The 26,083-nt window shown below is 38.9% G+C and overlaps 1 protein-coding gene across 1 annotated transcript in view; it reads right to left on the reverse strand.

The window, feature by feature from the left end:
- Positions 1-206: 206 nt before the first annotated feature.
- LOC132285622 (peroxisomal membrane protein PEX14-like) overlaps positions 207-26,083 on the reverse strand; it is a 31,703-nt gene continuing 5,826 nt past the window's right edge. The window contains exons 3-13 of the mRNA XM_059787811.1: positions 23,858-24,102; positions 23,681-23,729; positions 23,281-23,471; positions 22,889-23,075; positions 22,654-22,743; positions 2,863-2,933; positions 2,689-2,731; positions 2,533-2,600; positions 1,769-1,813; positions 1,616-1,684; positions 207-1,103 (exon numbers count right to left, since the gene is read on the reverse strand). Coding sequence (XP_059643794.1) covers positions 618-1,103; positions 1,616-1,684; positions 1,769-1,813; positions 2,533-2,600; positions 2,689-2,731; positions 2,863-2,933; positions 22,654-22,743; positions 22,889-23,075; positions 23,281-23,471; positions 23,681-23,729; positions 23,858-24,102 — 1,544 coding nt within the window. The 3' untranslated portion in view covers positions 207-617. The remainder of the gene's footprint in view (positions 1,104-1,615; positions 1,685-1,768; positions 1,814-2,532; positions 2,601-2,688; positions 2,732-2,862; positions 2,934-22,653; positions 22,744-22,888; positions 23,076-23,280; positions 23,472-23,680; positions 23,730-23,857; positions 24,103-26,083) is intronic.

Genomic DNA, 26,083 nt, shown 5'->3' on the forward strand with positions numbered 1-26,083 from the left:
TTGCCAAACCGGCCCTAAGTTAGTGGCATAACCTACAAAAAAGTTGTGAAGGTGATTCCTTGATGGAATTGGACCACTGTAGAGGATTTTGGTTCCTCCAACAAGGATCCTTTGTCAGTAATAGATTCTCTCTCCTGTTAAGAGTGTTTATGTCAATGATTGTAAGATCAGTTGGAATTCTATCATTTTCCATCTAAACTATAAGATCCCAACAAAGTGTCAAAAACAAAATAACTACTACCCAGCTTCTGCTACATAGGAATTCTCAATTTATGCATGAATCAAACTCAATACAAATCGACTGCTGAAAAGGGTAACCAAGGATAAAAATGACGAAGCATTTAACTAAATTTACAGGTTTGCTGCTTCTACACAATAGACAATAAACCACCAATCCTTGTAAGCTGAATAGCTGATATAGTGAGGATTCACATGATACTTTAACCTTAATTCTTCATGAGAACAAGTTTTAGATACAGTGTTTTGAGTTTTAGGAGAAGGTACAGCAAACGTATGGATCGAATTGATCGGTTCATGTCTATCCTACATGTTCTTTCTATATTATTTTCCACTTTGTAGGACATATATGGATACCATTGATTGAACCCACTTCTGTTCTATTCAAAAGCTTCATTTGCTACTTGTATCTCACTGGGGTTCAGCTTTGAGCTCCCACCATTTTCCTCCACTACACCTCCTGACTCGGATAACTTTGTGATCCTCTGCAACTCATCAGTTATATCAGAAGGATGAGACACTGACTGATCGTCAGCTAATTGTTCTTTCCGAAATAATGGTTTTTTCGGCTGTCGAATGGCTGCAGCTGCTTCTGGCATTGCAACAGGGGGGGGTTGGGGAGGAACCCATGAGCGCTGAACTGGTCTCTCGTTTGATGGCACACCAGAAGAACCAAACGTGGGTCCGTCTTCAGTTTCAATTTCGGTAATTCTCACATTTTTCCGTTGCCACCAAGGCATTGAACTATCTCCATTCGACTGATTGATGAACCCATTATCTTGTATCTTCATATTGGAACCATCACTACTCTCTTGAGTTTGAGGAACATAGCCTGAGCCGTTTTGCGCATGACTAACCTCCCAAGGCTACTCAAGAGGAAAGAAAAAAAAAGGTGAGACCATAATCGGCTCTATCTGATGTAAATGCATAACCATAAAAGACTACTTCTAACGCCATCTGGTCAATATCATATAGCCATTCAAATAAAATAAAGAATATTCAGATTTAAAATGGCCAGACCGTAAAATGATACCATTTATATTCTGGAAACATATTTTTGGAACTTGCATCAACTCAGTGGCACTTCCCAATCATATTAAAGAATGATACTATATGAAAATTAATAGTCACCATGACACCAAATCAGTTAATATTTCCTTAGCAATCAAATCACTAAATTTGCTTTTATGATGAGCTATCTGGTATATATTGCAGTTACTCGTCATGTCGATAGAACCTTAAAAAAAATGCATTATTGCTACATATTCAAATTCAATCTTCAAAATATCTCCCACATCCAAACAGTTTGCATTGATACATGAACTACTTGTAAAATAAATAAATAAATAAGACAAGAATAAAGTTTCTAAAAGCAAACCTTAGATCTTGGTGCCAAGCGAGGATGTGAAATTTGTTGATTGGGATTGGGCGGAAGATCATTGATATCCTGAAAAGAAAATCCAGAAGAACCGGGGGTCAGCACCGCACCAAGAAAAAAATCACACAACATCATGACCAGAGGTGGACTTACTCTGATGTTAGGAGGTCTTTCTCCTCTTTGGACCATGGCCATGATCTGCAAAATGATTCTATAAATTAAAAAGAACATTTCCTTTATGCTCCATCTCAAAATACAAGATTGTGGTTCTAAATAGAGGTCTCAGAATATTTTCACTGGATCACAACTAATAAACCAAAGGGGTTATTGTTTGTTGCAATGGTGGAGCACTCGCTTTGCGTATCTTCTGAAAAGAGAAAAAGAAAAAGTGGTGGGGACTTATTTGTTGCAGTGGTAGAAGTTCGAGCTAACATGCATGGCGACATGGTTCAAGTTTTGAGAGCAGCCACTGTGTGCAAAATAATACCAGATATTAGGCCTGTCTCCCCGTCTTTCCGTCCAACACCCCTCCTTTCACAAACCAACTAATTCAGTCCTGGCAGTTATAGAAATCTTCCTGGTGATATTCCCTTCATGTTATCAGTGACATTACCTACTCTACCCTGTAAGGCTGTAATCGCATTCACTACCTCTATAAGGAGCCAGGACTCTTACTTGGGTTTGTTTGTATTTGTTGGGGGAGAAGGTGGTGGAGTGGGGGCTTGATTAAGTCCAAAAGACAAATTAAACAATAATAAAATAGGCATTTGACTGCATTAATTCTCCAGTTTTGCATGTCTATTGCTAAGTAAGGAACATGAGAAGAGGGACACATTCATGAATAAACCAACTATTAACCTTCTAAAAAAAAATAGTGAAGAACGGATAAATCACAAGGGAAAAGGAAAGAGAAAAACCTCCATATATGATTTGGGGTGAGGTGCAGCAGAAGGTTCGACAGATGCCGACGGTGAAGAAGATTTCACTGTACAGAAAATTCCAATAATAAGACATGGATTTTTAAAGCAATAGTGAATTGATAGAGAACCAACACATAATCACTGAACAACAACCTGAGTGCAAGTCAAATTCCGCCATGCCATTCACATTTGATTGCTGGAAATATTTTTTAAACAAGTATGAAATTCAATTAAAAAACTCGACTAAACATTAGCAAATATCAACTCCAACTCATCTTTTCAGATAATGAAACACTCTCAAGTTATGCATACATATATTAAGCTCACCCTAGAACTAGTGACTGCAACTCTATGATCCTGTTCAACTTGACGGATTCTTCCAGGGGTGCTGCTTTGTCCTGAAAATGTCACAGATACAATAATTTGTCAATTATGGTTGAGACAGCTTTTTTGGAGTCTCTGAACTATTATTGAACATTGACACTCAAAACTGACACCAAGAACGAATCACCATTTCAGAATCTCAACAAGGTTCTGACAGAGACGAGCAAACATAGTTTCAAAATCACCATTAAGTTTTGTGGCTCAAAGACCTTATAGCATTATCGGTCAGTATAGGAAATAGCCATATAGATTACCCATAATGAAGGCCTCTAGACACCAAAGTGATGATCTGACACAATGTTTCTAAATTGGTCACATTAATGGCCACCAATGCAGTGTTAACATTATCAAGATGGTCGATGTATAACGGTAATCAGTAATTAAAGCTGCATTGTTTATTTATTCATTTGGATCGAAAACCAATAAACAGAAACCACCAGAACATGGTTGCAACCTCAGTTTGCTGTAATTTAATACTTTTTTTTTAATCATTTTTAGTTAATTTTATGACGCCTAAAAAGACAGGATTTGTTTTTCCAAGTCAATGCTGGTAATACCTACGGTCGGCACATGAATCCTAGTTTTCTATTCAGCTCTATCCAAGGACACAGACTCGGTCAAACCACATGTAACATAACCTTCCTTACTATCTCTACCAAAGTCAACTTTTGTCTTCCCCTTCCCCTATTATTACCCTCTATGCAGACTGTTGTATAGTATTGTATGAGTTGTCACACGTCTATAGTTAGTATTGTATGAGCTGTCACCTACCCCTCATTACCATATATAGAATTACTATGTACAGGGTTTTCTTGTTCTCCACTCACCTACTCCCGTAGCTTCTCCTATATAAACACCATTGTATTATTGTCTCAATAACATATAAGTTTTCATATATTCTCTTTCTCTCTCTCTCTCTCTTTTTCAACATGGTATCAGAGTGGAAATCGATCCCTCTTATAAAAAAAAAAATTAGTCTTATTCAAACTTCGATCTTGATTCCATCTTGGCTTTCTCCCAATCTCTTCTCGGCGATCTCTCCTCGATGATCTCAATTCTCGTCTCAGCATTCTCTCTCGGATCCCTCCTCGACTCTCTCCTCCATAATATCTCTCGAGTTCATCTCGGCTAGATCTTGGTTCTCTTATCTCGGCTCCCTCTCACTACCATATCTCATTTGTTCGACAGCTCTTGTGATAGATACTAAGGAATCCCATCTTCTTGGGTCAATCACCAGCACCAAACTGGTAAAGCGTGAGCATGCAAATCAGCCCGCCTCTACTGCTACTATCGTTACTTCAAGTAATACGTGTCTCCATGCTTCACCTTCTACACCTTGGATCATTGATTCCGAGGCATCCGATCACATGACAGGTAACCCATCTCTTCTTTCTGATATTTCTCATGTTTTCTCACCATCGGTTGTTAATATAGCAAATAGTGCCAAATCACCTGTTCATTTAATTGGTACCTTCCGCACCTCGGGTCTCACTTTTTCATCAGTTTTATATATCCCTCAATTTTCATTCAATTTATTGTCAGTTCGCAAAATCATATCAGATTTAAATTGCTCAATTACTTTTTCTCCTTCCTGTTGTGTCCTTCAGGATCTCAAGACAAAGAAGACAATTGGTGGGGTTTGAGAAGGATGGTCTTTACTACTTCCAACCAACTACTGTTCCGACAACTCTACATTCCACTTCTTCTTCAGCTTACCAGTGGCATTGCTGCCTTGGACATCCCTCTTCAAATAGTGTTCGAGCCTTGGTCCCTTCTTTAGTTGATTTTTCTAAGTTTAATTGTACTACTTGCGAACTTCGTAAACATCGTCGGGCTACTTTTAAGTCTCGTTTTGATAAAAGTTCAAAAACTTTTGAGTTAGTACATTCGGATGTTTGGGGGCCAGCTCGTACTACTGGTTTATTTGGTGCTCATTATTTTGTTTCATTTATTGATGATTATTCACGTTTAATTTGGGTTTATATTCTTAAAGATAGATCTCAATTATTCTTTGTTTTTCAATCCTTTTATGCTAAAATTCAAAATCAGTTTGATGCAAAATTACTTGTTCTTAGAACTGACAATGCCCTTGAATACAAACTTAATGTTTTTCAAAAGTTTCTTGAGTCGAGGGGCATTATCCATCAAACATCTTGTATTGATACCCCTCAACAAAATGGAGTTGCTGAATGGAAGAATGGCCCACTCCTAGCTATCGCTCATGTCTTAACAATTCAAATGCATGTTCCAAAACATTTTTGGGCAGATGCAGTTCTGGTTGCTATTTATCTTTTAAACCGCATGCCTTCTAGGGTCCTTCAAGGAAAATCACCCTTCCAAATGACAAAAATCCTTTTTCCATTCCTCCAAAGGTGTTTGGGTGTGTCTGTTTTGTAAGCCCGGGACGAGACAAACTTGATCCCCGTGCTCACAAATGTATTTTCTTAGGTTATTCTCGCACTCAAAAGGGATATAAATGTTACAGTCCAACTCTTCGTAAACATTTTGTGTGTGTAGATGTAACTTTCTTTGAGGATGTTCCTTATTATTCTCAGAAAGGCAGTCGCCTGGAGGACTCTGTTCTTTAAGAGTATATTCTTCCAACTCCAGTTTTTTATTCTGACATCCCACCAGCTCTTCGTGTCTATGCTCGTCACCAGAAAAGAGTAGTTAATCATGTTCCAACGATTGAAGTAACTTATCAAAAAAAAAAAAAATGTTCCAACGATTGAAGTAGTAAACCCAGCCTTGCCACTTCCACCAGTCGCTTCAACGCCTAGAGATTCTTCCATCTCTCCGGACTCTGATCTTTATCAACCTATTGTTGTTCGAAAAAGTAAACGGTCTTGTACCAATCACCCTATCTCTAATTTTGTATCGTATAATAAATTATCCTCCTCCTTTCAAGCTTTTTCTTTGTCATTATCCTCTAATGCTCTTCCTAAGTCCTACAGGGAGGCACTTTCTCATCCAGGGGGGAGGAAAGTTATGGAAAAAGAAATAAATGCTTTAAAATTGAATCATACTTGGGACCTTGTTCCTAAGCGTGCTGATACTGAGGTTATTGGTTGTCACTGGGTTTTTACTGTTAAACAGATGCCCGATGGTACTGTTGACCGTCTCAAAACTCGACTTGTTGCTGAAGGCTACACTCAGACTTATGGCCTTGATTATACTGAGAAGTTCTCTCCTGTGACCAAACTGAATTATGTTCATGTGATAATCTCTCTTGCAGCTAATCTAGACTGGCCACTTCATCAACTTGATGTTAAAAATGCATGGTGACCTTAATGAGACAGTCTATATGACTCAACCACCTGGGTTTGAGTATAAGGGGGAGTGTGCGTGTCATCTCAAGAAGTCTATCTATGGCCTCAAATAGTCCCCTCGTGCATGGTTTGATGAGTTCAGTAAAGTTATGGTAGCTCATGGTATAACTAGAAGCCAAGCTAACCACTCTCTTTTTTACGAAAACGAAACATGGTATTGTTATTCTTGTGGTGTATGTAGATGATATTGTTACCACCGGCAGTGACAAAGATGGGATACAAGTTCTAATCCATCACTTGAGTTCTAGCTTCCGTACTAAGGATTTGGGCAAACTTCGGTATTTTCTAGGAATTGAGGGGGCTCAGTCGAACCAAGGCATTAGTCTTTCTCAGCGGAAGTATACTCTTGATCTATTACAGGATACTGGATATCTTGGTTCGAAACCTGTAGCTAAACCCATGGAGACTAATGTATAACTTAAGGTGGATGATGGTGACCCACTCGATGATCCAGAGATGTATCGGAGACTTGTAGGTAAACTTATTTACCTCACAATCACTCGTCCACACATCTCCTATGTAGTCAGTGTTGTGAGCCAGTTCATGACCAGTCCTCGGGTAGCTCACATGGAGGCAGTTGTACACATCTTGAAGTATCTCAAGGGAGCTTCGGGACGTGGTCTGGTTTTTCGATCTTCTGGACATCTTCGGATTGAGTGAGGGACATACAGATGCAGATTGGGCCGGTACTCCTTCTGATCGACGGTCCACCACGAGTTACTACACCTTTATGGGAGGAAATCTAGTAACTTGGAGGAGTAAGAAATAGTCAATTGCGAAAAAAAAAAAAAAAAACAATCAGTCGTGGCTCGTTCCAGTGCTGAAGCAAAGTATCGTACCATGACACACACTGTGAACTTACTTGGTTGAAAACTCTTTTATAGGAACTTAGGATTTCAGTCCAGTACCCAATTCCTCTCCATTGTGACAATCAGGCAACTATTCATATTGCTAGCAATCCAGTCTTCCATGAGAGGACTAAACATATTGAAGTAAATTGCCATTCCATTCGATCTAAAGTTGACTCGAATGAGATTATTACCCTTTTTGTTCCTTTTGGTAGACAGCTGGCAGACGTCTTCACTAAGGCGCTTCCCAAGAACTCTATTGATTCCATATGTAGCAAGCTGGGAGTTATTGACATTTACTCTCCAACTTGGGGGAGGGGGGGGGGGGGGGGGGGGGGGGTGGGGGGGGTGTAGTTTTGTACAGTATTGCATGTGTATAGTTAATATTATATGAGTTGTCACCAACCCCTCATTACCATATATAGAATTACTATGTATAGGGTTTTCTTGTTCTCCACTCACCTACTCCCGTCCTATATAAACACCATTGTATTATTGTATTACTCACTCAATAACATATAAGTTTTCATATATTCTCTCTCTCTCTCTCAACACAGACTATGTCACCCTTCCTAACCAGCGCACTTCGTGTTCTTCTTTGTACATATCCAAACCATAATTGATTTTCTTAGAATCTATATCCAATTGGTGCTACTATAACCATTTTAGGAATGCAACCATTTCTAATTAATATCATTTCTTGTCTACCCGCACATCAATCACAACATTCGTATACCCTTTAATTATGTTTTATTCCTACTTACCTTAGACCCTTTAATTCTAGCGCTTCCCTTCAAATCTCCAATTTGGCACTTACTCTTTCTTTAGTTTCATCAAATAAAACAAAATTGTCAGCAAATTACATGCTCCATAGAATCTCATCCTAAATGTGTCTTGTCAGTTCATCCATAGAATCTCATTTTAGTAGTTGCTCAATTACTCTATCTCAAATTTTCATAGTAAAACTCATTAATTTAATACCACAATAATTAGTACAACTTTGTGTGTTCCCATTATTTTTTTTTTTAATATTGGTATTAAAATGCTTTGCTCCAAGCTCCATTCGTCAGGAACTCTCTTATTATTATCTTATTGAACAATTTTGTTAGACAAGGCACGCCATCATTCCTAAACACTTCCAAACCTCAATAGGGGTGCCATCTGGTGCTAAAGCCTTTCCCAATTTCTTTTTCTTTTTCTTTTTTTTTCTTTTTTTTTTTTTGATAAATAAAATGTATTAGAAAGCGTTCAAAGGGGGAACGAATCCCAAGAGAGAAACAAAGAACCAAACCAAAATAAAACCCTATGGACCCAAAAAGTCCAGAGTCTCATCTAAAGATATACAATTTCTCCCCTTCACCCAACTAAAAAGAGAACTAATAATAGAAAATTTCAGCGCCCCAATGGAGGTTTCCTCCCCATCAAAAGATCTTTTATTTCGCTATTTCCAAATGCTCCACCAAACACAAAGGGCGGGTCACCCTCCAACAGTCACAAGCATGGCCACCACCCTCTGGTCCCTCCAAACGTCAATCAACTTCCTTGAGGACCGAGGCATAACCCAATGGATGCCAAAGAGACCAAAAATAAGACTCCAGCAATCATAAGCCACTGAACAATGCAAAAGAAGGTAATCCACAGACTCTCCATCATTTTTACACATGCAACACCAATTCACTGTGATCCGTCTTCTCTTTCTCAAAGTGTCCAGAATAAGAATCTTACCCCAAGCCGCAGTCCAAACAAAAAAAGCCACCCTGAGAGGGGCCTTCGAATGCCAAACCGTTTTCCATGGAAAAATTTAACCATGAGAGCCGGCAAGACGAAGGAACAAAGAACGCACATCAAACCTCCCCTGAGGAGAAGGCATCCAAACCAAGGAATCAAACCCTCTACTGTTCAAATCATGTCTATACAAAAGATAAAACAAGCAAAGGACATCATCAAGTTCCCAATCCTACGCCAAAAACGCACATCCCACGTAAACCTTCCGCTATCAAGCCTATAACAGTCCACTACCATAGCATGTCTATCCACGGCAATCCTAAATAATCTTGGAAACAAACGAGACAACGGGCAATCACCACACCAATGATCCTCCCAGAACTGGATATCCCTACCCTCCCGAACTTTAAATCTAATATGTTTAAAAACTCGTCCCATCCCTTTCGAATAAACTTCCACACTCCCATGCCAACAGCAGATCTAACTGGCCTGGAAGACCAACCCCCTCTCTCCTCCCCAAAACTGTCGTAATGACCATCCCCCATAATCGATGTCTCTCACAACCAATTCTCCATAACCACTTCCCAAGGAGCACCCTATTAAAAGGGATCAGCCTCCTAATACTAAGATCGCCCATCTGAAGATGCCTGCAAACATGATCCCACCTGACAAGATGATACTTGAACTCCTCACCCCGACCACCCCAGAGAAAATTCCGTTGGAGATTCTAGAGTCTTTCAGCAATAGAACATAGGACCTGAAAGAGGGATAGGAAATAAGTTGGGAGACTAGACAAGGTGCTCTTCATAAGAGTGACTTTCCCACCCTTCGAGATATATTGTTTCTTCCATCCAGCTAATCTATTCTCGAACCGCTGAATCACTGAATCCCAAACATCCACCCTCCTGGCCGAAACACCCAAAGGCACCCCCAGATAAACAATCGGAAAGGAACTCGTCCCACATCCAAGAACCGCAACAAACGAAGTCACCTCCTGAACCTCCCCCACAGGGACAAGCACACTTTTACCCACATTAACTTTCAATCCTGACAATGCCTAAAAACAGACCAGCACACTCCTTAAATATCTGAGTTAGGACACGTCCCCATCACAGAAAACCAAAGTATCGTCCACAAAAAGTAAATAAGAGATATCCATCTGCTGCCCTAAATACCCTAATAAAACCCAAGTCCACTGCCCTCCTCATCTTTTTTTCTTTTTTTTTGATAAGTACAGATGTATTAAAGAGTTCAAAAGGGGAACGCATCCAAGTACAAGAAGCAAGCATGAGAAAGAAAGAAAAACAGAAGAACATAAATAAGGGGATTAAGGACCCAAGGATCCAAAGAGATCAATCATCTCATCCAATGATGAACAACTCCCCCCCCCCCCCCCCCCCCCCCCCCAGCATAAAAGACAGCTAATGATACGAAATTTTAGCATTCCCACGGGAGATTTCTCCCCCTTTAAAGATCTACTATTACATTCCTTCCAGATACACCACCAAAAGCATAGTGGTACCACCCTCCAAAAATGAATAACGTGAGGACCCATACCCCACCATCTCCATGAGACCATCAAACCTCTCGTAGACTGGGGCATGACCCACTGCACACCAAATAGACCAAAAATAGAACTCCAATAGTCGTGGACCATCTGACAATGTAAAGAAGATGATTGACCGACTCTTTCATCCCTCTTGCACATACAACACCAATTGACCGCTACCTGTCTTCTCCTTCTAAGATTGTCAAAGGTAAGAATCTTGCCCCAAACGGCAGTCCAAACAAAAAAAGCCACCTTTAAGGGAGCCTTCGACCGCCAAACCGTCTTCCAAGGAAAATCAGCCCCTAAGAAACTCGAGAGGCAACGGAAAAAAGATCGGACCTTGAATCTCCCCTTGGGAGAAGGTACCCAAATAAGGGAATTTGGGCCTCTCCCATCAATCGTTTGTCTATACAACAAGACCAAAAAGTCAGCAATGTCATCCAATTCCCAATCCTGAACAATAATGAATAGAAAGGGAGAAGGGATCCCCTTGTCTCAAACTTTGAGAGCTTCCAAAAAAGCCGGATGGGGACCCATTCACCAGTACAAAGAATCTAACAAAAGAAATATAAGCCTCGATCCACTTCCTCTATTTCTCCGCAAAACCCATCCTCCCCAGAAGATACAACAGGAAATTCCAACTAACATGATTATATGCTTTCTCAATGTCAAACGTCGATACAGATGCCATCTGGTTCTAAATCCTTCCTAATTTCATTTTTCCTAATACATTTTTAACCTAACACCCCTTAACCCTTCGAAAAAATATGTTGTCCCTAAGGTTACAAATGCTTCTAATAAGCCTAAACATCCAAGATAATTTTTTAGGGTTAATTTCACTGACACCCCCTTAGGTTTGGCCAAATATAACATTGAAATAACTCTCAAAATTACCAACAGGCCTGTGATCTAGCGGTATCAGGCCCCTACTTCCCAAAGGGAGGTCAGGGGTTCGAACCTCAGTGGAGGCATGTGTGTGCGAGTACCAACTAGGAAAAAAAAGAAATAACTTTCAAAAATTACTATCACTCATATTGCAAACTTTTGTTCTGTCTTTCACTCACACCCCAACCGTCAACTGTAGAGCTCTGACACTATGTAAAATGACTGAAATACCCTTTGACTTTGTCAAACAACTCTTTTAACCTAAAGAATTATATTAAAAGACTAAATTATCCTCAAATGCTTTGTAAATTTTCAATTATATTATATACATATATATATATACACACATATTTGAGGCAATTGAAAAAAAAAAATGCCTAATTTATCTTATATATTATTTGAAGGAACAAAATCTCGCAAAGTTAGAATGGGCAATCAGACACATGCATCATATGCATGGGAATTTCCATTTTGAAGACCATATTTTAATTAATCAAATGCCATTCTTTAATTAATTTTAATTCTGACCAACACTCAAATCGCAAATCGGACCCAACAATTGTGAACATCCAAACCCTCATCGCCTGCAGCACCACCACGGCAGCAGTAACACCATCCCCATCCCCATCCCATAACCACCACCACCACCTCACCCCACAACTGCCTGCTACTCCACCGCCGCCACCATCCCCACACACACAATCACCAACAACCACCTCGTCTCCGGTCACCTCCGACCATCTGCCGCCCTCTCGACGGCACAGGGACCGGTGGATTAGCTCCAGGCTCAATTCTGACCAGAACATCAGACGATTCCTTAGAAATCGACCAAGGAGTTGACGCAAATATACTCGTCAGAGGAGGAGGAGAATATGGAGGTGGCGCGTGAGCCAACAGCGGTGACAGACTTGAGGAATGCCTCTTTTGATTTAGGCAGGCTGGCAGCAGTGCGAAAGTCTTTGAGGCCAACGTCTTAGAAGAAGATTAGGAAACCTATGCCTAATTCAATGATCTGAACAAAAAGAGAGTGTTTTGAAATTACATAAATACCATTTTTTTTTTATGAGATGGCAAATTTTAATGGAGGTTTTTTTGTCCAAAAATTATGGGGACAACTTTATCCTCCCCATGACAAAGGGAATAAATATATTAGAATGAGAAACTAATGGGTTAATTTTGTCTTTTTATGTTTGTTAATATTTTGGATTAAAACGAATTTAAACAATGAGGGTAAAATTGTCTTTTTACACGTTTTTAACGGTGTTAGTGACGGAAAAGTAAAATTGGACCTAAGTGACAGTAATTTTCGAAAGTTGTTTCAATGTGGTATTTGGCCAAACCTGAGAGGGTGTCAGTGAAATTAACCCTAATTTTTATTCAATAACTTCTCAAAGTAAATTCTCCATCTTTCTTTAATTTCATCATCTTTTACTTAAACCCTTAAATCTTCACTCAACGCATTTAACGTGGCTAGTTTTCCTTGTCCTTAGTCTAGCAAGTTTATATAAATTTTTCACTCTTTATCTGTTCACTATTTTCAACAAAGATAAGAAGTAAAACTGAGCAATCATAAATAAATCAAGACATTGTTGAGTATTCATTGATGAATGATGATGCAAACCACCAAGGATCTATCCAAGTTGCATTTCCTCACCTTTCAAAGGGTTCAATAGGGTCCTAGTGGGTGCATAAATTATTTGTCATGAAAAAAAGTAGTCTACAATTGATGATGCAAATAAAATTGACTCCTTGGAGACTACAAAATCATTTCTTCTAAGGCCCGCGTCATAATTGAGGGAGATGCAACAATTATTACAGAAGCTCCATTGAATCATCCCACTATGAGCACATCTATGAAAGTCTTTCTCTAGCGATTGTAGTCGAGTTTAAGTGGTCATTCAGGTCTGTAATGAAGAGGTACCTAATTTAGCAAAATGAAGGGCCATAGGACCCCAAATATTTTGAAGGCATTTTATTACCCCTTGGGTGTCGTCTGATTTGTGATGTATAATTCAAAAGGTATATTTAGACTTGAATGTAATTGTTATTTTGATCTCTAGAAGTGTACATAAAAATAGAAATCAAGTCTCCAAGTCCTTGAATAGGAGAATGGGATTATAAAAGGATAGGAGAATGTGAAGAGGTATTAACGTGTTTCAAAACACCTGCCAAATTCACATGCAGCAACCGATATGGAACATTGAGAGACGATACAACTGTGAATCGCACTGAATCCATAATTGTGATGGAGTATAACAATACTATTACATAATGGGGTGATGTAATGTTATCAACTAATTGTCAAAACTATGCTAACAAATTATGTGTTAATATAACATGTTATCCATAATATGGGTGATATTATTATTGCTAGATGGTGACCTATTGATGTAGGACGGTTAGGGATGCTCTGATACCAAAATTGATACAGGCGGAGAGGAGGAGAAGAAAGCAGGGAAGAAGATGGGAGAGAAATGCTGTAATCAACTCAATTCAATAATCATCAAAAGCTATCTGTTAACCAAGTATTGACCGAAGAAGTGGGGGTGAATTGGGTCTATGGCAAACTACAACTACTTTTTGGATTTATTATTTTGTGCTAACGGAAGGCAAAAAATGCAATAAAGTATAGTAATAAAGCACAAATCACAAGGAGTCAAGGATAGAAAAAATCGAACTCAGAGTCGTAACGCGGTTCAGCTCTCCCAGCTACGCCTCAAGATACCTTCTTAAGGATTCTCAAATCCACTAAGACTCTTCATGCGGGTAAAGAGTAAACCGTTTACAAACAAGCTTCTTGCGGGTGAAAAGCCAACCTTTACAACCTTTCCCAAGCTCCCTTATAAAGTGCAATCCCTTGCCTTAGACTTTACAAGAGTCCACCAACCCTCTTTCAATCTCAATAAATTATCTGAATGTTGTGTACAACAATAACTCTCTAGAAAGATAGATTGCACAATTGTAAGCTCACAATCCTAGAGTTAATCAAGTACGTACTCTCACCCATTGTCCGCACCAAGGCTCAAACCCCTCCCCTCCCCTCCTCTTTGAGGATAGGGGGATTATACCACTGGGCTAATGGCCCATTGGTAGCTCACAATCCTAGAGTTTTTTTTTTTTTTGCAAAGTCTCACAATCCTAGAGTTAAGAATGAATAAATATATATATATTGTTTTGGTAAGTAAAGATTGTATAAAGACTATATTCAAGTTTGAAGCTCAAATATAGGTCAAATGTGTATGGATATGATCATTAGTGATCATACATGTTCATACAAATGGTGAATTTATAGTTCCACTCAAAAACATAGTTGTTAAACTATATTTTTGGAAGCATATAATGCACGAGTGGACAGTTGAACTAAACTTTATACTTTAAAATCAACTGACTTGGCTAGGCAGTCGACTGATGTATATAAAGTAGTCGACTGAATCATTTGTCCAGAAAGGGCCTTAAACAAGTTCAGTCAACTAAATTTAAGAACTCAATCTGCCGACTTCTTTTAAGTCACTTTTGGTCTAACATACTGGAATGTATGAGTAACTGGTTTTACAGGAGTAGTCAACTGAGATCATTGAATCATAAATTATGAAGACACTGGACAAAGGTAGTCGACTGTCACAAGGAGGGTAGTCAATTGATTGTATCTAGAATGTATAAAAATCATTTAAGCACAGAGTAGACGATTGAACTAGAAACCAAACTTGCTCATTTCGTGAAAAATTAGACTTTTCAAATTTATAATGAGTCAAAGTCATTCTTAATAGAAACTAGGACCTTATTGTTAGACGATTAGTTTTATATTTGAGGGCAATCTTGTCCTTTCCCTCAGTTTATTACTTTAGGTTATTTTATATTCCTATATATTGTATTACTTCGTATCATCTAATAACAGTAACTACAGATTTCTTCTCTTCTCTTCTCTTTACTGTTTGCACAAATTTAACATGGTATCATAGCAGTATTCCATCAAATAGAAAATCGCATCAAGCTTCATTACAGCAATCACATCAAGTCTTACAACATAGCATCGATTTTGTGTTTCTTTTGGCACCTTCTATCACAGCAATTACGAACCCTAGTTCCACTGTCTCTCGCAATCTCTCAGAATCGCAACAACTACCACAAATTGACGATCTTGGACTTGCAATTTCTCTCCCTTCACTACTTGGATATCTTCTCTTCTAGTTTGCATCGCACACAATCAGCATCTCTGTTCGCAATTCTAACAGACCACAGCATTTTTTTTTTCTGTTCGCATCCTCTCTCTTTGCAGTACCGTTTGCATTGCAGCATTATCGCAACCCATCACAACTTTTATTGCAGCAGCATCTCGCAATCGCAGGAACTCGCAAACCCTAATCGCAGGAACTCAAAAACCCTAATCTGCAATTGAACCTTTTGAATAGTTCACTGTTCTTTCGTAATAGCAGCAACTTGTTTGCATTGTATAACAACCCAGAGCTTTCTATTTGGTTCAAATCGTATCTCTCAAGTCATTATCATTGCAATCCTAATATTGCAACAAATTGCATAGGAACAGCAATTGAAATCCTAATTGCAGACTATCACAGCTTTGATCGCAGCAAAGAAACTCAATTTTGATTTCGGCTTTGTTAATCCGTTTGTCACATAACAATCATCAGATTACATCAGCACTGTTCGCAGGATCTGTTTTCAGTCATCGTAATAGCAGCAAGTCAAGAATCTCTGTCCTTCACTTATTGTATCTCAGGGTCACGATTAATTTTGTTTTGTTCAACTCTGGTTTGCAAGTGCATTGCACCATCTTCCGGTGCATCGCTTTGGGACTGTGTTCGACTGTTGTTCACTTCAATTTGATGGTCTGTCACAATTCTTTTGGTTGGTTGAATAATTTCTTTTTTAAGATGACCAATGGCAAAAATATGTGGGGTACAATTTATGGACAGTAGCACCAGCATAACAATCTATACACTACGAAAGTTACACAATTTGGGAATGAATCATTTTCGTCAGCTCCCGCATCGTCTTTAATGGGAGACCATTTGCAGAAGCCTTTTCCCTTGCATCCGCCAAATGCTCCTTCATTATTTTCCTCAGTAGGTTTGTCTTCTTCAGCTTTCTCAGGTATATCTCGGACCACTTGGGTTTTCGACTCAGGTGCTACGCACCATATGACCAGTGATAGTTCATTATTCACATTTTTTTTCCCTCCTCCATCACATATATCGGTTTCAGCTGCTAATGGCACATTAATGCCATTGGCTGGTATGGGCACAATTGCCTCTCCAAATTTGTCTCTTCCTGATGTTTATTGCATTCCTCAACTTACTTTGAATTTAATTTCTGTTAGTCAATTGTTTGATTCTGGATATTCTGTACTTTTCTCTTCAAGCGGTTTTGTTGTACAGGATCTTCATTCCAAGAAGCTAATTGGGACAGATCGTAGAGAGGGAGGATTGTATGTTTTAGAGAAGCTCCATGTTCCAGCTATACCTATAGCTGCTTCTTCTGTTGATTTGTCTTCTTTTCGTTTGAGTCCACAGTCATCAAATTTTTATTTATGGCATTCTCGTCTTGGACATGTTTCTAGTTATCGCTTAAAATATTTAATTTCTACTGGTGTTTTGGGTAATTTACATAGTCATGATATCTCTGACTGCAGTGATTGCAAACTTGCAAAATTTTCAGCCTTACCCTTTAATAAGAGTACTACTATTTCAATGGCACCTTTCGATTTATTTCATTCTGATGTGTGGGGACCTGCTCCTATTTCTCCTAAAGGTCGGTCCAGATATTATGTTTCTTTTATTGATGATTGTAGTCGATATTGCTGGGTTTATTTAATGAAGCGTCGTTTTGAATTCTTTTCCATCTTTAGTGCTTTTCGTGCTATGATCCGCACTCAATATTCCTCTGTTATCAAAAGTTTTAGATGTGATTTAGGTGGAAAGTATGGTTATAGTCCCTTCCTTGACCTATTGCAATCTGATGGCACAATTTTGCAATCCGCTTGCGTTGAAACTCCTTAGCAGAATGGTGTTGCTGAACGAAAGCATCGGCACATCATGGAGACTGCTCGTTCTCTTTTGTTATCTGCTACTATTCCTAGTAGTTTTGGGGGGGAAGCTGTTCTCATTGCCGTCCATATAATAAATAGAATACCATATGTTGTTACCTTGGGTATCTCTCCTTTTGAACGATTGTGTGGTGGGCCTCCAGATTACTAAGTTTTCTGCACGTTCTGCAATGTGTGTTTCTTAGCTATGGTGAGGGTCAAAAGGGGTATCGATGTTATGATCCCGTTGCACAGAAATTGTATGTGTCTCATCATGTAGTGTTTCTTGAGCACATTCCTTTCTTCTCCATTCCTGCTAGTTATAGCACTTTGAGTAAGTCTGATCTTCTTCACATTGATCCCTTTTCTGAAGACAATTCCAGTATTATTCCAGATGTTCGATCTTCCTCTGTCCCTACATCCGATCCTGTTGTCCCTCCTATTATTCACACTTACCATCGTAGGAATACAACTTTTTCTTCTGCAGGTACAATTCCACCTCTCGGCGGACTCTCCATTGGATTCTGAAAATGTGGATCCTGCACCTCCTCGCTATCCTCAATGAGTTTGTAAGTTACCTGATCGTTTTGGCTTCTCTAATTCTTGTTATTCTACTAATTTTTGTTATTTTTTAGCATCTATTCATTCGCTTTCTGAACCTAACTCCTATAAGGAGGCTGTTCTTGATTCTCATTGGCAACAGGCTATGGATGAAGAGCTCTTTGCTTTGCATAAGACTGGCATATGGGATTTGGTACCCTTACCCCCTAATCCACGTGCGGTTGGTTGTCAATGGGTTTATAAAATTAAGACCAAGTCTGATGGTTCCATCGATCGGTATAAGCTCGTTTGTAAGTGTCCTGATCGTTTTGGCTTCTCTAATTCTTGTTATTCTACTAATTTTTGTTATTTTTTAGCATCTATTCATTCGCTTTCTGAACCTAACTCCTATAAGGAGGCTGTTCTTGATTCTCATTGGCAACAGGCTATGGATGAAGAGCTCTTTGCTTTGCATAAGACTGGCATATGGGATTTGGTACCCTTACCCCCTAATACACGTGCGGTTGGTTGTCAATGGGTTTATAAAATTAAGACCAAGTCTGATGGTTCCATCGATCGGTATAAGCTCGTTTGGTTGCAAGGGGATTCACACAGGAGTATGGTATTGATTATGAGGAGACTTTTGCACCTATTGCTAAAATGACAATTGTTCGTGCTTTAATTGCTGTCGCAACAGTTTGTCAGTGGGACCTTTCACAAATGGATGTGAAATGCATTCTTAAAAGGAGATTTGGCAAAGGAAGTTTATATGGTTCCTCCTCCTGGTCTTTCACATAATCCTGGAGAGGTGCAAACTCAAGAAGGCTTTGTATAGTCTCAAGCAAGCTCCTAGAGCTTGGTTTGAGAAGTTTCTACAGTGATACGTGGCTTTGGTTTTTATCCTGGTGATCATGATTCAGCTCTCTTTCTTCATTCTACTTCTGCTGGTCGCATTATTCTCCTTTTCTATGTTGATGACATGATTCTGACCGGTGATGACAAAGCTGGCATTGCTCTTTTGAAGTTGCAGTTGCAACAACAGTTTGAGATGAAGGATCTTGGTCCCCGTTGCTATTTTCTTGGCATTGAAGTAGCCTTTTCTCCCAAGGGCTATCTTCTTTCTCAGTCTAAGTATGCAGCAGAAGTTATACACAAGGCTCGTCTCACAGATTCTCGGACAGTTGACACTCCCCTAGAGCTTAACGTTCGCTATAATTCTACTGACGATTTTCCTTTAGCAAATCCCACTTTATATCATGCTATAGTTGGTAGTTTAGTGTATCTCACTGCTACTCGACCTGATCTTACCTATGCAGTTCACATTGTCAGTCAGTTTGTATCCTCTCCTACTACTATGCATTGGGCTAGAGTTCTTCGTATCTTGTGTTATCTTCGTGGTACTTTAAACCAGAGTTAGTTGTTTTCTTCTACATCACCTTTGGAGCTTCGAGCTTTTTCTGATGCTGTTGGGCTGGGGATCCAACAGACCGTAAGGCTACCACTGGTTTGTGTGTGTTATCTAGGTGATTCTCTCGTTTCTTGGAAAAGCAAGAAACAAACAGTTGTTGATCGCTCTTCTACTGTAGCTGAATATCATGCCATGGCTGCTACTACAGCCGAGGTAGTTTGGTTGCGACGGTTACTTGCTGGTATGGGTGTTTCCTTGCCAGCTTCAACGCCTATGTATTGTGATAACAAGAGTGCCATTCAGATTGCACACAATTCTGTTTTTCATGAGCGTACGAAGCACATCGAGATTGATTGCCATTTCACTCACCATCATCTTCAGCTTGGCACTATTTCTCTCCCCTTTGTTTCTTCTACAATGCAGTTGGCTGACTTCTTCAATTCTTCTTACTGTCACATCGTAGGTTTTTTTTTTTTTTTTTTTGGGGGGGGGGGGGGGGGGTTAGAGGAATAGTTTTATATTTGAGGGCAATCTTGTCCTTTCCCTCAGTTTATTAGTTTAGGTTACTTTATATTCTTATATATTGTATTCCTTTGTATCATCGAATAACAGTAACTACAGATTTATTCTCTTCTCTTTACTGTTTGCACAAATCTAACAATTATAATATGGTTCAATTAAGATTAAGGCCTATAGCAAAGTGTCTAGGGACCATTTATAATTATGTGGATGAAGTGCATTTTGTCCTAGAGTCTAAGTCTAAAGATTGGACTTTAAAACAAGTTATTCAAACATAACTATACATGAAAAACTAGCTCTCAGAAAGACTATCCTACCCATAATCTTGATCTTTGACTTCAATGTCTTTTGAGCTTCATTATCCATCTTCAAGACTTGGATCCTTCTAGATTTTGCCATTGTTCCATTATGTACTTGAGTTTAAGTAAATGTCCTGATAAACACATACTCAAGTAGACAATTAGTATAACACACTTTAAATAGTTTGTTTTCATCAGAATTGCCCATATACCCTTTCAATAGTTTGTTATCATCAGGTAATTACACGCTTGGGTTGAAACCTTAGGGTCAACACTATCCAACTCAATGTATCAAGCCTTATATATAGGCACTAAAATAAAATCCTAATCTAACTACTACTACCAAATAAAGCCCTAAAATTATAAAATACAAAAATAACTCTAAATTTAAATATACTAAAATTAAATTAAATATTTAATCATATCTTATCTAGGCATGAGTATGAAATGTGTCCAATATTTTTGGTAGGACATTTAGTTACAAAAGTTCAATTATATATATTATTGCTTCAAAACGAGTGAAATATCTAGGTTGAATATATGTTACATAAAGACATTACTCTAGAAAAATAAATTTCAAATATTAAATAATACGAACATTTAGCAATATTCATATGCCTTGTTTGTTATTTGGCGCGTCCGACACTCAAATAGACACCCGCACCTAACACATGTACCCCAGTCCATGAATATACATTGTGACTAATTAAAACTTTCTAAATTTTGTTCTTGAGAGAAGAACTTTAGAAAAATAAAGGGGCTTGTAAAAGAAATATCCACAATTATACATAAACAGAAAAGGAAGAAGAGAAAATAATTGGTTTAGATATGATATGATATAGTCCAACTACATTCACAGGCTTTAAGCTAAAATTGGTGGAAAAAGTAGAAAACACCACTTGATTTTCATCAGAGTACTTAGCGAAGTCCACAATTTTGCACAGAGAAATCAAGTAATCATTGGCATTGTTGTCAATGTTTCTGATCAATTAAAATACTTGTTGCTTTGAGATTAGAGGAGGAAGTATTTTGGAGGAGAGAGGAGTGGTCAGATTTCAGCGGGCGGAGGTGGACGGAGTGGTAAAACCAAGCAGAAGAGGGTGAGGTTGGGGACAAAGATGGTAATGTGGTGCATGGTGGCAGGACAGGTGTTGTGGCCAGAGACGAGCCAAGTCTGGATGATGGACTGGTCGTAGGCGACACTGGTGCAAAAGTTAAGCGGCAATTTCATCACGTCCATCGAGATCGGGCACCTGAAGAAGCTCAGCAGTCATGAACAGCTAGTTTATAAGGCAAACCAAATGATGAAGTTTTTGTTTGTCCCTTTTCGTCATTCGAGTTCCACTTCTTTTTTTTTTATTTCATTCATATAACATAAGGACATTTGACTCAATTTACTCCTCTGTTAATGGCAGGCTACTAACAACCCCTCATTTACACTCTTTTCTTACAATGGGGGTGCTGTTCAAACTTCCAGGGGCGAGGGAGTGAGGTAGAGATTATCCTTGAATCATAACTGCTGAAAATGTGTTCTGTCTTCAGGAGTAATTTTTAATAACATGAATTGCATGCATTTAGATATATACTAAATAAATTCTAGAAGATGTAGCTTCTTTTCTGTCAATATCCAAATCACCCAACAACAGTAAAAGTGTGAAACAAGAAGATTGAGGTGATTGCTTGAAACATCTAGATGCATCATGTCTGATAAAGCCTAGATCCCAAAAGCCAGCATTAGAAATGGTCAAGGAGCACCTAGGTGGGATTTGGAAGCAATGTCCTTCAGTAGATGAAATTCACATTTTCGCTTAGCGCTCAAAATTGTTTATTTCATGGTCAAGCCACGAAACTCTGTATATCACCGAAAAGGACTTCTTAATGGAATAATTGTATTCTTTAGCCACATGAAGTAAATTATGGTACATTTATATGTGCGGCCCAAATTGCAAATCCGTTCTTTGGCAATGAAAAAGAGAAATATGTAAGATCATTGGCTGCCTCAGTGTTGATCATGCTGGTAAATTTGTAGCATGCAGGTCAACTAATGAGTACATGCATGCTCCAGCAACAGCAGATAAGCAGCAGTCACATGCTCCTTTTCACTAATAAGTACATGCTGCCTCTTCTAACACAAACCACAACCTACCCCACCTCACTCTCCAAAGAAAAAAGAGAAACAAAAAAGGGAAATGCCATTTATTTCTATGTAAATCTTATAGTCAGTGAGAGGAGGTATAGTAGAAAAAGAAAGGTCCTTAAGCGCTATGAACAAAGCATTTGAGAATTTTCAATTACTTACACGGGTTAAGGAAAATTACACTAGTACTTGTGTGCACTCAGAGTTCAAGTGTTCTTTGAGGTGAGAGTTTTGTGTGGTGTGTGCGCACAAGCGGTGCATAAACAGGTAGGAGAAGAACAAATGACATTGCTCTAAACAGATATCTGCAAGATATGCCCTTAACATACAGATTTTATGATATTAAGTAGTCCAGAGAAAGATAACAGTTTCAGTTTTGAACACTTGGCAGATGACAACAATAAAAAAAAACCGTCTTTCAGATAGAACATATAACAAGAAAATTTCTTCAGTACCTTCCAACTTCTGTAATGTATTACTCATTGACTTAATTTCCAGTACTTGCATATCTAGCCGATTCATGAGTTCCTCAAAGTATCTCTTTTCTGTCAAGAGAAAATAAAAGTCATCAATCATGTAGATGTAAGTTAAAAGAATTCAAAACAAAATATTAAAGGTTAAACATAAAAGGTTGAAGTATTATGATGGAATCCTAATGACAAAATAGGCTATAGCCCCACCAAAACCCACCCTCAGTTTTTGAAGTTAACATTTCCTGGCTTGCTCGTGCCACATCAGCTGCTGCGGCTGCAGCAGCTTTTGCAGCAGCAGCTGTTTCTTCTGCCAAAGTTGGTGTTGAGTTGGTTTTCTTCACAAGATCCTCTTCTTCCAATACAATTTTACGGATCCAAGACTTCAACCTAGGAACAATAGCATTCTGCCAAAAAGGATATGTCATATTATGATTGCACCTAAAATATTATATTATCTGATAAAAGGAATATGGACCCAGCTGCCCGTAGGCAAGAAATGTAAAGACGCAACACAATACCAACAACGGAAAAAGATATTGTAGGTTAGGCATTGGTAAATCTAAATAACAATATTAAGATGGCATAATAATAAGAAGTTTCTGTTTATACCTTAAAAAGAATGGCGGTTCCGGCTCCTGAAACAGCCAGTAATCCTATAGCAAGAAAAGCATGGGACCAGTGGAATCGAGACTGCGTCAAGGTCCCCACATTTGAAATTACACCAGCAGGAGTGGCTGCAGCAGGCTGCAAAGTTTTTGTAGCTTGTGGTTGTGTATTTGAAGATGACCTCAGTTGCCCATCTGTTATCAGTATAATAAAACAAATAGGAAATGTTAGTGACCAATTACTCTAAAACCACAAACTGTTAAAGCTCAATGAAATTCATTTATTAATTTAAATAGCACATCATTAATGTGATTCTGCGAGGAACATTCGAATTGGGTCAAAACTAAAAGCTTTTGAATCATTCATAGAAACAGAAAAAACCCATTGACACAATATAGACTACCTTGATTTGTTCCATCTGGCTGCACACTTGAAACAGTAGGGTGTGGATCCTGTAACTTACACGAAATGTCAGCAAAACACATTTACACTCACACAAGGATATACTGAGCGCTTCAGAAGATATTCCATGATATGGTGCATTCAGAAAAGTAAAAATCAAAAAGAATAACATGATTACAGGGACACGACGAAAAGCTTCATCAATCTCCTCCTTTGTGAGGCCCTTCCTTTCAAGAAAAGATCGTCTATACATGACTGGTGATCCCCTTACTTTTGGGTGTGAAAGGAACTTTACAGCATTTTGCACTTGTTCCTCTCGCATCGGTTCTGAGTTCACAAACACTGAAGTTGTAGAGTTCTCTTTTATAGCCTCTGCCTTGGCATCATCCTGACCCTCTATTATCGGTTGACCAACCTCCGAAGCTATAGGTAGTTAACAAAGTTAGAGATGAAATAATAACACTAAATCAATATATGAAAGGCAAAGCCTAGAAACATATATGCAATGCATAACAGTACAAAACTTAAGAGCTTGAAATGGAGCTGATCCAATCCAATCCAAAGTCCATTTAAACGGGTTTGATTTTAATTCTGAATCCAAATTCAGAGGCGGGTCGGAAATGGATCTTTGTTGAACAAAGATTCGAGTCGGATATGAACATGAGTAATCTTCAATAGATCGGATTTTGCCCGAGATCCAACCCTGATCATGTATATTTTACTATATTTGAATCTTGCTTAAATTATATGAGCTGAAATCCAGTCCATAGGATCTGATTCAGATCCTAAACTAAAAGTGGATCTTGACATTAAAATATGGATCTGCATCTGGATTTACATGAATCCACTTCATTTCAAGCCCTAAGAAGACTACGTTGCACAAAACACAATCATGAGATGGCATGCAGTACACCCCTAATACTCATGGTGGTTCATACACTGAGAGTTTGTTTAATGGCGAAGGGAAGCACTGGAGTGCTTGGGACTCTGTAAAATGTGTTAAGAAAGAAAACTAGTTCTCTGAAATGGTAAAAGAGATTTTCACTCAATAAATGAAGGGCCAATAGTCACTAAAATGATTTATAATCTATGTTGTCAACCATCTTAACATTTCATGTCTGAATCTAAGCAGCATCATATCATAATACTAGTTTTTTTTTTTGATAAATAAGCAATTCATTAAAAAAGCATTCAAAAGGGGAATGTGTCCCTAACAAAACCACAAAAACCTGGGTATCGTAAGGCCCTAGGGAAGCCAAAAACTCAACACTCTCCTCAGCAGAAGAGCAAAGTCTACCCAAACCCCAAAGAAAAAGAGAGCTAATAATAGAAGATTTCAGAACACTGATGAAAGATTCCTCTCCTTCAAAGGATCTTCTATTCTGCTCCCTCCACAAACACCACCAAAGACACAGAGGTGCCATCCTCTAGAACCCTCGAGCCTGTGCTCCCACCCAACCCCCTCTCCAGGTGTCCATCAGGCCTCTCGTAGATCTAGGCATGACCCAACAAACTCCAAATAAACCTAGCAAAAGTTTCCAACAATCAACCGCCACTGGACAATGCAACAGAAGATGATCAACCGACTCACCGTTGCACTTACACATGCAACACCAATTCACCATGATAAGCTTTCTCCTTCTCAAATTATCCAATGTCAAAATGTTACCCCACACAACCGTCCAAGCAAAAGGCCACTATCAATGACGCCTTAGTTCGCCACACTGCCTTCCAAGGGAATACCACCCCATCCGAGTCCACAAGGCATCTGAAAAAAGATCTCACACTAAACATTCCCCTAGCAGAAGAAATCCAAACAAGAGAATCCCTACCTCCTCCCCGGATCACCTGGCTATACAACAACTCTAAAAAACAAAACACATCATCTATCTCCCAATCCTGAAAAAATCACTGAAAAAGCACAACATCCCAAACCGGTCTCCCACTATCAAGGCGATAGTAGTCAGCCACCAAGGCATGCCTATCCACCGCAATCCTAAACAATCTAGGGAAGAAACATGTAAAGTGCGGTCTCTCACACCACACATCCTGCCAAAACCGAATCTCCCTACCATCATGAACTCTGAACCTGATATGCTTAGAAAACTCATGCCATCCCTTTCAAATGTCTTTCCAAACACCGATACCTCCAGGTAAAGACACCACAGCCAAACCCCCACCCCTTCTCTCCTCCCCAAAGCGACACAATATCACCCTCCTCCACAAACTATCATGCCCAATACCAAACCTCCACAACCACTTACCTAACAAAGCCCTGTTAAAAGGCAACAATCGCCTAATCCCGATACCTCCAAACTTAACAGGCTTACACACCTGCTCCCAACGAACCAGATTATACTTAAACTCATCCCCCAAACCTACCCATAAGAAGTTCCTCTGAAGT

The sequence above is a fragment of the Cornus florida genome, unplaced genomic scaffold (assembly GCF_030987335.1).
Source record: "Cornus florida cultivar Cherokee Brave unplaced genomic scaffold, ASM3098733v1 CherokeeBrave_3.0.0_Hap2_Chr11, whole genome shotgun sequence".
In the NCBI taxonomy this organism is placed as follows: Eukaryota; Viridiplantae; Streptophyta; class Magnoliopsida; order Cornales; family Cornaceae; genus Cornus; species Cornus florida.